We start from the raw sequence: 15,770 nt of genomic DNA, 5'->3' as shown, positions 1-15,770 counted from the left end.
TGCAACATTGTACCAACTGCACAGTAAATCACAATTTTACAAACAAGGACCACCATTTAGCTTCATTTCGAAATAATTTTTGAAATTCTTGCGAGATGTGAATTAATGAATTTACCTTAAGTCGTAGTACAACATCCACAGCAATTTTAGCCTCCAGGATTGAACATGAATGGTTCTCGCAACCTTATACAAGTATAATGACAAATAACAGGAATTCCCAAAACCAGTTATAAGCACCACAATAATACTATGGTTGAAGAGGTACCAAACGGTGGAATAAACTTACAGAACCAATAGAGTGAAAAAGCCCCCAAAGAAACATAACATAACTTGGTGTCTTTGAGCATATCACAGATGTGGTTTTCTTCTACAACTAAAGAATTTCAAAGAGAAACAAAAATCAGTCGTTTCCCATTACAGGAACAAGAATCAAGGTTACCAAAAGCAGCATATTTTCAGAAATCTGTAAGAAATGGCAAATGGCAATGGCATTCGGTGTCAAAATTGTCACATTAATGTAGATTGTAATGCAGTAGTTGTTGTAAGCTACAAACTTTAACATTAACCGTAACAATTATCTCTAATTTGAAACCCAAAAAAGCACTTTTCTGACTAAATCAATTAACTGTGAATCACATTAGAGTTTGTTCAAAACTTAAACAAACAAACAAACAAGAAATTTGAATGAAATTCCAAGAGAAAGGATGAATTACCTTTTACACAAGTGACTCTGGCAAATGAAGTAACAAATGGCGCTCAACTTAAGAAACTATTCCAAAGGTGGTCGAAACTATTCCGGCGACCAATGGCAGCAAAAATGGTATGGATTTGTTCAGCTCAACGAGAGGAGTCCAAAGAAAGCACTTTCCGGAGGATTAGACGTCAGAAGGCGCCGGAAACTGTGTTGGAAGGTGCGGTGGCCAGGAATTTATGAAATTTCGGCCGATCGGCGGGGAATTGGGCGGCGTGGTGATGGGGGTTTTGTAGATCGGCTCATGGGCTTCTTGGATCTGATCTTGGATCACTGTAGGTTGGCCAGAGGTGGTCAAAATCGATGGCGGCGCATTTCTTCTTCCGTTGTGTTGGAAGGTGCGGTGGCCGGGAATTTCAAACTGAAATGCCGATCGGCGGGGAATCGGGCGGCGTGGTGATGGGAGTTTTGTAGATCACCTCATGGGCTTCTTGGATTTGATCTCGGATCACTATGGGTTGATCAGAGGTGGTTGGAATCGACGGCGGCGCATTTCTTCTTCTGTCGTGAGTCTCTCACGTTTTTCTCTCTCTTTTAACGCTGATGAATAAGCGTAGAAGAGAATTTGGGAAGAGAGAGAGAGAGAGAGAGATGGGGAGATGGCAGTTGGTGGTGGAATGTGTGATGTTCGTTTGTGGGGCTGATTTCTGAAGGATAGCTATGCTCTGAGAATGGTTTATGGTCGTATCCCACTTGTAGATTTTGCTTTCCAAGCTCTTCTCTCTCAGTTCCACAACTTACCCGCGTTCTACTTCCTTCTCTCATGCAGTGGTAAATTTTAATTTTGATCTGAAAGCTTCCAAAACATTTGCAAGTAAAATGAAAATTTGGGGGGAAACTACTTTCAAAATCCGCTAAAATATTTCATGTTTTTTTAATATATATATCTACCGAAAATAACTTAGAAAACTTAAGGAATTTTAGGGAAAGTGATCACAATACCGTATAGGAGAATGAGGTTGTTTCCCTTGGCCGGCAAAATGACTATTCGACAGTGTGGGAGAATGAGAGGTTTTTTTTTTTTTTTCCTTTCCCTGGTTCTCGTATCTTGCGCGCATTTCAAAGCAAAAAAAAAAACAGGGGGAGGGAGCGAGCGGGAAAATTAGAAAATTTATTTCCAATGCCCGCCCAATGTAATTGTAATCTGTACATTTATATATTTTTAAATATATATAAAACAAATCAGTCAAAATGTCAACAAATTTTAATATATATGTATATATATATATTATAACTCTTTATAAACGCTATTATAGACTAAAGCAGTAACGTTTTTTGAAAAACGCTATAACTAACCGCTACGAAAAGCCCTTTTTCTTGTAGTGAATGCCTAAAATAACTCTAATTCCTAGAGTTATCAACAAGTATCTAACCCAACTCGGACGTGGAATGAAAAAGTTGAGATATGTCCATGATACTAAAGTATGTGTTACATGAAATCGAGTCTGAGCATAAGGAGTTTGCATTGTCCACTCACAGTAAGAAGCTTGCATTCGTATTTGGCCTCATAAAGCTGCCTTTTGGAGCCACTATCAGGGGTTTTAAGAATCCTAGGATCTATGGTGATTTCCATACTGCAATCATGTTCATGTCAGAAGTTGTGAAAAGGGAAATAATTGTTAGGGATGGCAAGAGGTTTCACCATTTTAGTAACGGTGATTACTGGAAGGCATCATAATGATATTTGGACTTCAAACATGAATTCGGAAACAAGCTAGAACCGCAAGGAAACAGGTATGAAGGATAGACCCCATTTGGCTGTAAACAATTTTGGTGGCTGTCAAATTTGCTTGGCCAGCCATTACTTGAATGGAAAATTAGACAAATTTTTCTTCAAAATGAAGCAATTTAAAAACTAATATTTTATTGCTCTCTTAACTTTTAATTTCGTAGAATTTTTAGTATTATTATTATCATTAATCATTATGAATTTACTAGATTTCATTACGGTTTCAGATTTGTGCTTTTTGCATTGTCGTTTTTCAAATTTCTGAGTTTTTTATTTTTATTTTTTATTTTGTCGTTCTTGGTGTGTTTCGTTTAAGTTGTTTTTCAAGTTTCCATCATTTTTATGAGTCTGTCTATTTTCATCTTTTCCGCATTATTGAAAAATCTATTGTTGTTGCCCTTTTTAAATTTTGCTCTCGTTCGTTGAATCTTATCTTTTGGTGGTTTAAATGTTTTTTCGTTAATTAAATTGTCCTTGCTAAATGTTGTTTTTATTTATTATGATTATCATTTTCCATTCTTTTGTCTGTTAATTGTCGTATTTACCAATATCTCTGTTGGTTTGGAAAGTTACTGATTTACTGTGATTCGTAATTGTTATTGTTTTCATAAGCTTTTTTAACGTTCATATCCACGGACATATCAGAATTATTAGGCTACCTCACATTAACATGTTAGCCTATGAAAACTCAATACCTTATAAACTGTAATTCTTCTCCTTACTTTTATTCTCATCTCTCTTAAAACCCTCATACATAGGTTTGTTTTCTGGGTGTATTTCGGTTTTTGTCGAAGTTCTTAAAGTTGTCGTTTTTAAACGTGGTTATCGTCTTTGGATGAGGCTGTTTCTTTCAACTCATTTTGTCGATTTTAAGATGGCTTTCTTTTTTGGTTGTCGTGTTTCATATTATCGTCGTTTCTCGAATATGTTGCTTTTCTTTTTTGTCGTTTTGAATTTGTATTTCTAATGTCATTGCCGTTTCTGTCTTCCATTTATTTTTGTCATCACTCTTTACGTCAGCCGGCTTCTATTTTCAAATTCTTGTCCTTTTTAGATTTGTTTCTCATTGTTTGCCGTCAATGTCGTTTTTCAGGTTCCATGGCTTTTAGACGCCGTTTAAGGTTTCTGTCGTCTTTAATAACAAGTGTAGGAATATCTGCTTCTTGCTCTGCGCAAACAGAAGGCCAACCAAGCGGATAGAGACTAGTAGAGAAGAAATCCACTGGTACTAAGTAAATCTTAGCTTTCTGGGCATTGCATTAATTTGTTCCAACTAACTTCAATTTGGCACTGTCTTGTTATTCCGGGGTAAAGTTTACGCTCAAAATTAGGACAAGAGCCAAGAATTTTCTAGAAGCTTGGTCAATTGGGTAAGTGCCGTTTAGTTTCTAGTCACTCTATTCAACCTTTTCTCAGTTTTCAGGTACTATTGTCTTTTATTTTCTATAGTGGCACCTAATCTACCTTGGGCGTCCATCACGGATTATTATTTAATAATGATTGTTAATTTTCCAGTAATTCAGTAGGCAATATATAAAAGGCTAATACAGATGGAGAGGTGTTGTTTCTACTAATGACGTACAGTGACAGGTTTCTTTTAAAAAAATAAAATAAAACATCCCCTTTGTGCACACTCATTTGAGGTCATTATGTTATGTTCAGAGAGGAGTGGACAGGAAGCTACTAACTCCCCCAATAGAGCCCATCTTTCCGCGAGGACAGGGGACAAAAAAAGTGTAATATAAATACATATTTCTATCATAAATTTATGTTGTTTATGCTTGTAATAAATTTGTTGGGCATTGATCTGATGTCTATTAGATCACTTGACGAGCTAAATAACCAAAATTTGAGTCTGCACTATTGGCTTTTAGACTTTTAGTAAATATTACTGAGTTGTGACCAGTATATTTATTAAAAGCCATTGTTATGCGGTTAGAAAATTTTTATCGTTGCTTCATTGTTATTAATATGTTGATGTGACTATAAGCATATTAGTGTTTGGTAAATATGTTTACAAAACTTTGCAGATACTATAAAAAAAATTTAAGTATTTGGTAAATTGTTGTGGAGATGTATAATGACAAAAGTAAACATACTTTAACACATATTTATAGTTAGTTTTATTTCTATTTTTGTCAATATTCAAAATATAAAAAATGTAATTTTAATTTTATTTATGAAAATACTTCTTAAAAAATAAATTAATTTTATTGATGGGGAAAGATTATTCATCTACTAAATTTCTTATTTTTTGTTGTTATTTTAAATATTTTGATAATTATTAAAAATATTTAAATAAAACTTTAACATAGTATACTTGTTAAAGATTTTCAATTTTTAAAATATTTTTAAAATATATGTTTTTTTTAATTTGATATGGAAAAAGTAAAATAGGTAGATTAAGAATTAAGTTTTATTAGTAAAGTTATTTTAATAAATTTAGATAATGCATCATAAGTTGTTGTGTAAATGCAACATCTAATATGTTTCTCAAATTTTATTGTTTGTGAGCAGCTTTTAAAAGTTGTTGGATAAAAACAAGATTTACTAAATACCTTAATCTGCAGTAGATTCTTTTAAAAAGTTAAAATCAACTTTTAAAGATTTAAAAAAAAAATTAAAATAAACTTTTAAAAGTAATGACAGATGAGTCCTTAGAATCGTTAATGTAATTCTTTAAAAATAAAAAATAAAAATAAAAAATAAAAATAAAAAGGCTGGTTCCTCATGATGTGTGCGGGCATCAAGGTCCTGTGTCCCGTATACTTGAACCTGAATGGCTCATGGGATGTCGTCGAGTTCTTTGGCTTGTATCATTCGCGTCTCCAAAGCTGGACCATGCAAGAGAAAGGATTTCCTTATTAGCTCTGTTTTAAGCTCTAATACCTTCAGGATTACTTCTTTTTAATTTCCAACTACTTGACAATATTTTGAATGAATGAATTGCCCTTTCTTAATAATTAAAAAATTCAAGTGGCAATCTGACATCATTGTCTGGATTGCAGATTATTACAATGTAAGAGAGAGAGAGAGAGAGAGAGAGAGAGAGAGAATTCTCGTGGACTGATATTTCTAATTTTCTATATTACCTTTCGTATGTCAAAGTTGAGTTCAGAAGAACTAAGAAGAGTTGGAAGCATGATGGCATATTGGACATATTTCATGAACAGAAGCAATTCCCTGTACCCATCTTGGATTATTCCATATAATATTAACAGACTTGGCAGTTGGCATCCACCATCTTTTCGTACTGCTTGATCGCTTGCTGTTACATATATAACTTCCTCAACTCCCAGACTTGGAGGCTAAGCAAAAGAAAAATAATTTAGAATCATCATTCAAAATTATTCTTGATTTATGTGTACATTTTATGAGAGAAATATTATAGTGAATTATAAATTATAATTCAAATTAGAATACGAATCCACCAACCAAACAACCCAATTTCAATAGCACTCATGTACGTAGGGCATGGTAGCTCAAATCAGATCATGAGTTAGTTTGTCTCCTATATCCTGGTTTATACTTTTATTTTATGAAATTAGCTCATACTTTTGTCAGACGTTCAATTCACATCTATGGAAATTTCTTCTCTCTTTTTGGCAGACATCACCGGTTTAAGTAGTAGTTTAATGATACCTTATGTAACAAATACTAGTTCCTTTCGTCACCACCATTATAAGTTCTTGGAAATTAGCTACTTATATATGGATTAAGTGAACATGTGATGGGCAGTTCTAAAGTTGTTGGTTTCAATTTTTTACGTCATTAGAACAAGAAAGTATTTCTTTTTTTTTTTTCCCTCGAAGAATAAGAAAGTTAATTATTCAATAAAAAAAAAAGAATAAGAAAGTTAACTACTAGCTAAGTTCGATATTTTCATTAACTCTTGAGTAAGTACACTCCGGTGGTCCCACGCAGGCTAAATGGACGTTTGCAGCCAAACAACCCATAAGAATTTACTAGTACTAGAGGCTTTTTTTTTGTTTTTTTGGTGATTTACAAGTACTAGAGTTAAAAGCCTGTTAATATAGCTTAAAAAAGTTGCGCGTGCTTTGACTGGCCAAAGGGTGGGCGCGTCTGAGACTAGAGAGTGGGCACACATTAATATAAATCCAATTAGCTTGTGCTAGTGCACATGCGCTAGCCACGGTAAGTGCTGGTGGGGACAAAGTAAGACAAAAGCAATATATATCTTTTTTCTTTCTTATCCTCTTAAAATAGAGCATGGTTTGTTGGGATATTCCTTAGAAACCTTCTCCGCTTTCAAATATGGCTCTTCAAATTCACGTAATAGGCAGTTATATAAATATATATATATATATATATATAGTGTAGCATGACCGCCCACATTTGCAGTACTCTTTAAAAAGTCTAAAAGTTAAAACAAGATCATGGATAGGGCATCAATTAGGTGTTTATGGGTTGTGCTGTTAGTTTCCATGGCAATTGTTGGGCTGAAAGGTGAGCCTGACTTGAACAACGGCACCGCTCAAACTCAAGGAAAAGCTCCCTCTTTAGCTATTGCTCAACTTCCTCGAGGCAATGCAGTTAAAAGCAACGAGAGTACTTCTTACAATGAAGTTGAGGTCAACAACAGAGACGTATATTATAGAGGAGGCCACGGCGGTGGCAGCAGTAGCGGAGGTGGAGGTGGTGGCGGCAGCGGTGGCGTGGGTGGGGATGGGGAGGAGGAGGAGGAGGGGGTGGATGGTGGAAATGGGGATGTGGGGGACAGCCAAAAGGGGGAAAAGGAAGAGGAGGAGGACATAACCATAACATTAACCGCCACCACATATACGGGAATAGATTCAGCAAGAATGACTATAAACTAGGAGAGTTTGCGCAATGCACGAGACGAGGGCGTTGCAGAGGCATGAGATTAGATTGCCCACTTCACTGTGGTGGACCTTGCTTATACGACTGTCAGTACATGTGCAAAGCCGACTGTCATCATTCTCCAATTCACTACTAATTTACGCTAACATTCTGATAGAGTCCAGTAGGAAATTGAAACGGAAAACTGAGAGTGTATTGATATTTTTCTGAGAAAAGAAAGCAATACAGACTCTCAGCTTACATGCTTTGCACACCTAGCGTAGGTGAAACGGATCATTGGAGGCTTATCACATCTTGAGACATGATTCAGTTCAGAAGGAAGACTAATTTGAAGCTAATAAGGAGTTCTCAAATCCAGCTTGTTGGCTTATTAAGATCAATGTTTTTTATTCTAGCTTTTCCTATGATGAGCTACGTGTTTGTCATGATTTTGCTAGTTTGTTGCTTGGTTTGTTTTTTATTCCATTTTCGTTTGGTTTTGGTCTTATTAGTTGAGTCTCGTTGTTCTAGTATGAGTGGGTATGCTCTGAGTCTGCATGCATGTTTAAAGTTGTAACGACTTTTGATCAGTCTTTGCTTGGAAGAAAACTTTGATTTATTAATATTGTCCGGTTTACTGTAAGCTTTTTCAGCTCCATGAATATTGAATATGATCATGTTGGGGTTTTGGCTGGTTATCCATTCACAAAGAGCAGCTTCCAAACTTTCCTAAAGGGTAACTTTATTATTTGTGTATTTGTTCCATTATTTGTCCTACTCGTGATGAACTTAATTAGAACGATATTTATGTTTGTCAGGGAAACTGTCTTTGGGGTTGGAATGGATGCAATGACATTTTGGTTTTAATCACTTGCGTTAGTTAGGGGTGTAATTCGGCCGGGTAGCTAGGGTCGGGTTGGGCTGAAAAATTGAGCCGACCCGTTCAGTGCAAGTTGAGAAAATTTCAGGTTGCAACACTCTCCTAAACCCACAAACCCGTAACCTATCGAGTGACCTCAGATAGGCTCGGATTACTCGGGTTGGCAGGCTTGGTCCCTGAACATTGGGCTTGTGTCCAAAGGTTACTGTCTTGCTGAAGCAATTTTCTTCCTACGAGTACAAGGTCCAAAAGCAATATGAAAAAGTAGAAGTTTTTTTTTTTTTTGGAAACACAATAATTGCAACTTCTCTTTAGTAACTAAATTGGCACATTTAGATTTCCATGCCTAACTAACAAAGACCCAACAAAGACTGTAATCCATAGAGGCACTATATAATGAAGATGAGTTTGCCCAAAACCTATTCATTTTCTATCGATTAGTACACAAGTATTCAACCTGCTGCCAAGTAAATGGTGAAAACCAGTTTTAATCTATGACTTCATACCTCTTTTAACAATCGAGAAGCATAAAATCCATAAATAGTCTATAAGCATTAACATAACATCAAACATACTTCTTTAACAGTCAATAAAGTCTAGAAATAAAATTAACAATACGTCAAATAAACAGTCTATACAGACATAGTCCAGCAAAATAGAAAATTTAGTCCACTCTAAACAGTTTAATCCAGAATAATAACACCTCCATTCCCAACTTGCCCCTCATGTGTTGCAACAGAATTTGACAAATCTTGAGAAGAAAATGTAACAAAAAAATCATTAGAATCAAGTTTAGGACAACAAAATAAACAACAAGGAGATGAAATAAAGTTAAAAAAGAAAAAGTAAAACGTAAAAATATTACCCGACACAATATCTTCATATTCATTAAACTCTTCCATATCAATAAGGTTGATATGCTCATGACTACGCAGCTAATTTTGTGTACAAATCAATGCATCCACCATCTTGGGGCTCAATGAACTCCTAAAGGGATCGAGGATGCGACCTCCGGTACTAAAAGCAGATTCTTACGCTACCGTTAAAACAGGAATGGCAAGAATGTCTCTTGCAACTAGTGAGAGAATCTTGTAATTAGTTGCATTATTCTTCCACCAATCTAAAACATTAAAATTTGACTGAGTTGGATCCTCCATAAGGTCTGTCAAGTATCTGTCCACATCATTTTGGTACTCATTCACATTCTTCTCCTTCATTTTCCTAGCAAAGGAGCTCCACAAACACCTTTTTCCTTATGCTTCCGTTTTTACCTCTGTTGTACATGTTGTTGCCGCCTCCCCACTACTTTCATTAGCTGCAGATTCACCCTTATCCTCACTATAAACCTCATACAACCGGTACATAGTATCCTTCATATTCTTTGCTAATGTTTTAGAAGTGCAAGAATCATACACTATAGAAAAATAATATGTCAAATAATCCATTTTGTACCTAGGATCAAGTACAACAGCCACAAATAGAAGACAAATTATATTCTCAACATTCTCCCAATACTTGTCATACTTTTTTTTCATACTCATAGCCATAGATGAAAGCATTGAATCGTCTTGTTCGCTTAATTCAGATAGCTGGTTTTGCATCTCACAAAGCTCATGAAAGTAAGAATTTGAAGTGACATTCAAAATGACACTAAAATTCAAAGATATATCTGTTGGTTACCGAATCGAATTCGGATGCGGAAGCATGGTGGAGGCGGATCAAGTGTAACAAAAATTTTCAAAAAACTTTTGAGATACTCTATAGATTATATTAATTTATGCACGAATAAATTAATCATATTAATTTATATATTAAGAACTCGATTAGGAAAAATACCTGGAGGCCGACTCGGTTGATAACTTGAGTTCTTTGACCCCGAACGATCCTTGCTCCAAAGCCTTGTGTTTAGAAAACCAAAATCTTCCACGTCAATTCCTTGAATCTACGTAGACTTGTGTGTGGGCACACTCGAGACTAAAACGGGTTAGTGTTGGAAAATAATGGCATCGAGTGCGCAGCGGAATTTTAAAAAATTTAAATCAATGCCAAAGCCAATCAAGAACATGTTCATGATGCTATATAACATAAATACTAAAGATCTAAATCATACCTTTTGAGATTTTAGGAAACTGCACGTCTGACAGATCAAAGCGTTCCAAATAGCAACCGGAAGAGCCTCAACCAACTGGTCTTCTTTGCTATTCTCGTTTCCACGATCGGAGTGCGGGTGTTCACACGTCGTTCAATCTCCTCTTGGTATTCTTGATCTTCTTCCAATCACAAGAGAGCAAAAGAAAAAATTGTTCTTGAGAATTAAACAAATTTTCCTCTCAGGAATCTTTTATCAATAGCCTCCAAAAAGTCTCTCAAGTGATCTTATGAGTAATGTGACTTAATAGGATATTTATAGTGTTTAGGAAGTCATACTTTCGTAATAATTAGGTTTCCCAAAGTCTTAATCGCATCTAGAGTCGATTTTGCCACGTCAGCATGCATTTTACGTTACAACCGGTCGACCGGTGACAGAGACGTTATAACTCACCAGTCGACCTGTCCTTCATGAACCGGTCGATCGGACCGGTCGACCTGTGACCGGTCTACCCAACCGGTCAACTTGTCTGCACTGATGAAAGTTGTTTTCCTAGTTTTTCAACACTGGAAACTTGCATAGAGTCTCAGTTTTGATTCAAGCAACCCAATAAAGAAATTGCCTGATCAAAACAGTCATATAATAATCTTCCCATATTTAACAACTCTTAAAACAATAATTCAACTAATTTATCTAAAATTAATTTATCAATTAATTCACCCAATAAATCACTCATGAATTAACCATTCTCATATTAACTTGGAACCTCTTTTACGGAAATAACACAAGTTACCAATATATAGAAAATACGTCGTATCGTTACAGGAAAGTATGTGAGCTAGCAAAGGGACCCAATGGACATATATAAACCAAGCTCCTATAATCACAACGCTACTTGTAAACCAACAAGTCTGTCTCATGATTATAAAACTCTAGCGCTATTCCACTAAAAGCCTAGAGCTGCACTCTCGATTTATATAGCGCATTTACAAAGCTCTGATTAGCTCTAGTCCATGACTCAATATATTAGTGTATCATCCCCATAGGATATCCATAATCGACTTGAGGTCAAGTTCCGTTTTACCTTCCCGATTACATTTATCTTATGTTCCATTATCATACCATCGAAAAAACACTATTCGTATAATTACAAACAGTAAACCATTAGATAACACAGAGTAGGCAACATAACAATCTTAACATGAATAAAGCACCCAACTTTATTCCCTCGATTGTGGATCATAAAATTTAGACTATCATCTTTAGATTTTTGTCTTCTGCATGTTCTTCACATTACATGCATGACCTAAAGATTTAGAATGATAGTCTTAAACTTTCAGTTTGCTTATCATACATTCAACTATTATGAACATAAAGAGGACAATACATAGATATATGAAATAAACAAATCTTTATTAATAGTCAAAATGTCTCAAAGAATATCATTACATTTATTCTTAAGGGCATAAACTCTAATAGTTAGATCAAACACTCAAATTTTCCACAAACACCAACGCATGCACGGTGTAGAATTTTTTGGGAAAAAATTTTTTGTTGATGATTAATGTTAATCGTAAAATGATAATAATAACAACAATTTGTTAAAATTTTTAAAAAAAAAAAAAAAAAAAAAAAAAAAAAAAAAAAAAAAACTCCAAATGATGCAGCAACGGCAAAAGAACCAGCAACTGATCCGGTGGCGGTTGCTGCAGCAACAAATCCACTTGCTCCAATTGCTGGTATAAGACCACCCAATGTGGAAGCTAAGGCTCCCAATCCCAGCGCAATTGCTGGAGCTGCTAAGCCTGTGGAAAAACTTAATGTGACACGACATAAAATTAAAAGTTTAAATTTAAATAATAGGGATTAATTTACAAAAATTAAGAAAATAAATATATATATATATATATAAATACTAATATATATTAATCTGTAATCTTTTATTTTAAAGTAATTACAAACAGACCAAAAATATGTACAGCTTCTCAAAATGAAATAAATCTAGGACAGTGCCAACAAATATTGTTTACATACACTAACCTTGGCACCGTGGTGAGAGCACTTGCGTTTGCACTTGGGGTTTAGGGTTCGAATCCTGGAAACGGTCTCTCCTTCGGGGGGTAAGGCCGCATACATATGGAATTAAACTTTCTCCCGAGCCTGTCATAGTACGAAAGCCTCTTTGGCACTAAGGGTCCGCCTTTTAATACAGTACAACTTAGAATTAAAAACCATGAAATCATAATAAATCAAACCATCTCAAATCTTGAGCCTTTAGTCTACTACTATAAACATACTACGTTGTGGGGGCGCGAGGCATGTCCAAGGGGGAAAAATAGGGATAATAATAATAAAACAAGTAAAATAATTAAAGTGACTCAACATCAAATCATAAGTACAATGCATAACTCAAATGCAGGTAACGGAAGTATATGAAAAATAAGTACGTTGATTGGAGGTAATAGAATAGAAAGGAAATGTCATTATGAGAAAATGGTATAATTTCATCATTTGGTTGATAAGTTTAGGTCAGAAATACCTTTCTAACTGAAAGCTCATTCACCCAAATTGGGTGAATCAGCATTCACGTGGGGGAGAGAGAAAATGCGTTTGGAACTCGTTTTAAAATAATTTTATTTTTTGTATGAAATGAAAATGCAAATATGTTCAATCTCAGACAGAAATCATTTTTGAAAATGCGTTTGGTAGTTTTAATAAGAGATTATTTTCAGTGTAAAAAACTTATTAATGTCTCTCTTTCTCTCTCTCTGCTCAAGAGAGGAGAAAATGAAAATAAAAAATGAAAAACGACTAAAAGTTATTTTTCATTCTCTCTTATTTTACACTAAACTAAAAAATCATTTTCATTTCTGTTTATTGTCTTTATTGCGCCAAACATCGTTTTAAAAATATTTTCATTTTTTCTTTATCAAAAAACGTGAAAAACAAAAATGGGATTAATTCTAAACACAGCCTATAATTTCGATTAATTTTCCTTTTTTTAAGGAAAGGTGGTTTAATGAATTTCTTTTAAGGAAACTTTCCTTATTATTAATTTCATATATTTTACTTTTTAAAATTTAAATTTAAATATTTGAGATTAACATTTTATTTTATGTTCTTTCCTATTTTGTTGACTCTTTAGTTTTGTTTTCTTTTTTATTATATAAGAGTATCAATGTCTTTATATGCATGTTATTCGGTATTTTTATAAATAAAATAATAAATAGATATTTTTGAATTCGAGACTATCAAAATAGACATTTATACAAATAACCTATTTGTTTAAAAAAGTAATAATTATCATTGATGGCCTATTTAATAATGTCGGCCCAAATAGTTGTAAGGCCGCTCAGCCGCTGGCGATATGACAATTATCACATCCCAAATGGGTATAGAGAGAGACGTTGCATTTTCCAAAATATTTTACAATTAACTTTGTTATTCTTAGTGTTAGTATTTATGCCCTTAGAAATAAATCTAATAATGTTCTTTAAGACATTTTTACTATTAATAAAGATTTATTTATTTCATATATTTATGTATTATCTTTATTATGTTCATAATAGTTGAATGTATGATAAACAAACTGAAAATCTGAGACTGTCATTCTAAATCTTTAGGTCATGCATGTAATGAGAAGAACATGTGGAATACAAGAATCTAAAGATGATAGTCTAAATCATATGATCCACAATCAAGGGAATAAAGTTGGGCGATTTATTCATGTTAAGATTGTTATGTTGTCTACTTCCTAACGGAGACAGCTTGTCTTGGTCGTCAGAGGTGGGACTCCATGGGTAGAGACATTGATATAGTTTCTAATGGTGAAATCTATATTAGGTCGGACCAAAGTTGAATTGTTTTAATTAATAATTTTGTTTGAATAAAACAATTCACTTTTGATGAATTATATGTTGTCATCTTAATCTTGAGATGGATGATGAACTCGTATGCTTGACTTGTATCCTTTGATGTACCAAAGGGAGACATCCTGACATTATTTAAAGGTATGCTTACCGGTACATTAGGGGTATGACTTGTGTATGCGTAGATTCGTTATTCATAGATAGTAGAACCCATAGCTCTTACAAATAATCAATGATATCCTCTTATGCATTATCTGTGGATTGGAAAATACGAGCGCTCGGCCATTAGACTATTCTGTGTTATCTAATGGTTTACTATTTGTAATGGTACGAATAGTAGTTTTCTGATTATGTGATAATGGAACATAAGATAAATGTAATCGAGAAGGTAAAACGGAACTTGACCTCAAGTCGATTATGGATATCCTATGGGGATGATATACTAATATATTGAGTCATGAACGAGAGCTATTCAGAGCTTTGTAAATACGCTATATAAATCGAGAGTGCAGCTTTAGGCTTTTAGTGGAGTAGCGCTAGAGTTTTATAATCATGAGACAGACTTATTAGTTTACAAGTAGCATTGTGATTATAGGAGCTTAATTTATATATGTCCATCGGGTCCCTTTGCTAGCTCACATAATTTCCTGTGACGATACGGTGTATTTCCTACATATTGGTAACTTGTGTTATTTCTATAAAAGAGGTTCAAAGTTAATATGAGATTGATTAATTCATGAGTGATTTATCGGGTGAATTAATTCTAGATAAATTGGTTGAATTATTATTTTAAGAGTTGTTTAATATGGGAAGACTATTATATGACTATTTTGATCAGGCAACTTCTTTATTGGGTTGCTTGAACCAAAATTGAGGCTCTATGCAAGTTTCAAGTGCTGAAAAACTAGGAAAACAAGTTTCGTCAGTGCAGACAGGTCGACCGGCTCATGAAGACAGGTCGACCGGTGAGTTATAACGTCTCTGTCACCGGTCGACCGGTTGTAACGTGTAGCGCATGCTGGCGTGGTAAAATCGACTTTGTAAGCGAGATAAACTTTAGAAAACCTAATTGTTACCAAAATTTGACTTCCTAAACACTATAAATAGCCCATTAAGTCACATTATTCATTAGATCACTTAAAAGACTTTTGGTGGCTATTGACAAAAGATTCCTGAGAGGAAAAATTGTTTAATTCTCAAGAAAGATTTTTCCTTTGGCTCTCTTGTGGTTGGAAGGAGTTCAAGAATACCAAGAGCAGATTGAGCGACGTGTGCCCACCCGCACTCCGATTGTGGAAACGAGAATAACAAAGAAGTCCAGTTGGTTGAGGCTCTTCCGGTTGCTGTTTGGAACACTTTGATCTCTCAGACGTGCAATTTCCTAAATCTCTAAAGATATGATTTAGATCTTTAGTATTTATGTTATATAGCATCATGAATATGTTCTTGATTGGCTTTGGCATTGATTTAAATTTTTTAAAATTCCGCTGCGCACTCGATGCCATTATTTTCTAACTATTGGTATCAGAGTCATGGTTATTTGTTCATGATTATGCTATGTACATAGATTTGTGATATAAAAATATCTCATTTATGCTTGAATTGATATTTTAGAGAGATGGCACTCTAGG

General features: G+C 34.5%; 1 protein-coding gene across 1 annotated transcript; it reads left to right on the top strand.

Annotated features, from left to right (window-relative positions):
* The first annotated feature begins 6,877 nt into the window (after positions 1–6,877).
* LOC21402363 (abscisic acid and environmental stress-inducible protein) lies at positions 6,878–7,598 on the top strand. The gene is given in 2 exon segments (XM_010106977.2): positions 6,878–7,154; positions 7,157–7,598. Coding segments are annotated over 2 exon segments (579 nt in total). The 3' UTR covers positions 7,459–7,598.
* Positions 7,599–15,770: the final 8,172 nt, after the last annotated feature.

The sequence above is a fragment of the Morus notabilis genome, unplaced genomic scaffold, assembly GCF_000414095.1.
Source record: "Morus notabilis unplaced genomic scaffold, ASM41409v2 Scaffold262, whole genome shotgun sequence".
NCBI lineage: Eukaryota > Viridiplantae > Streptophyta > Magnoliopsida > Rosales > Moraceae > Morus > Morus notabilis.
The sequence above is the reverse complement of the archived record's forward strand: the minus strand, read 5'-3'. Positions and strand labels throughout refer to the sequence as shown.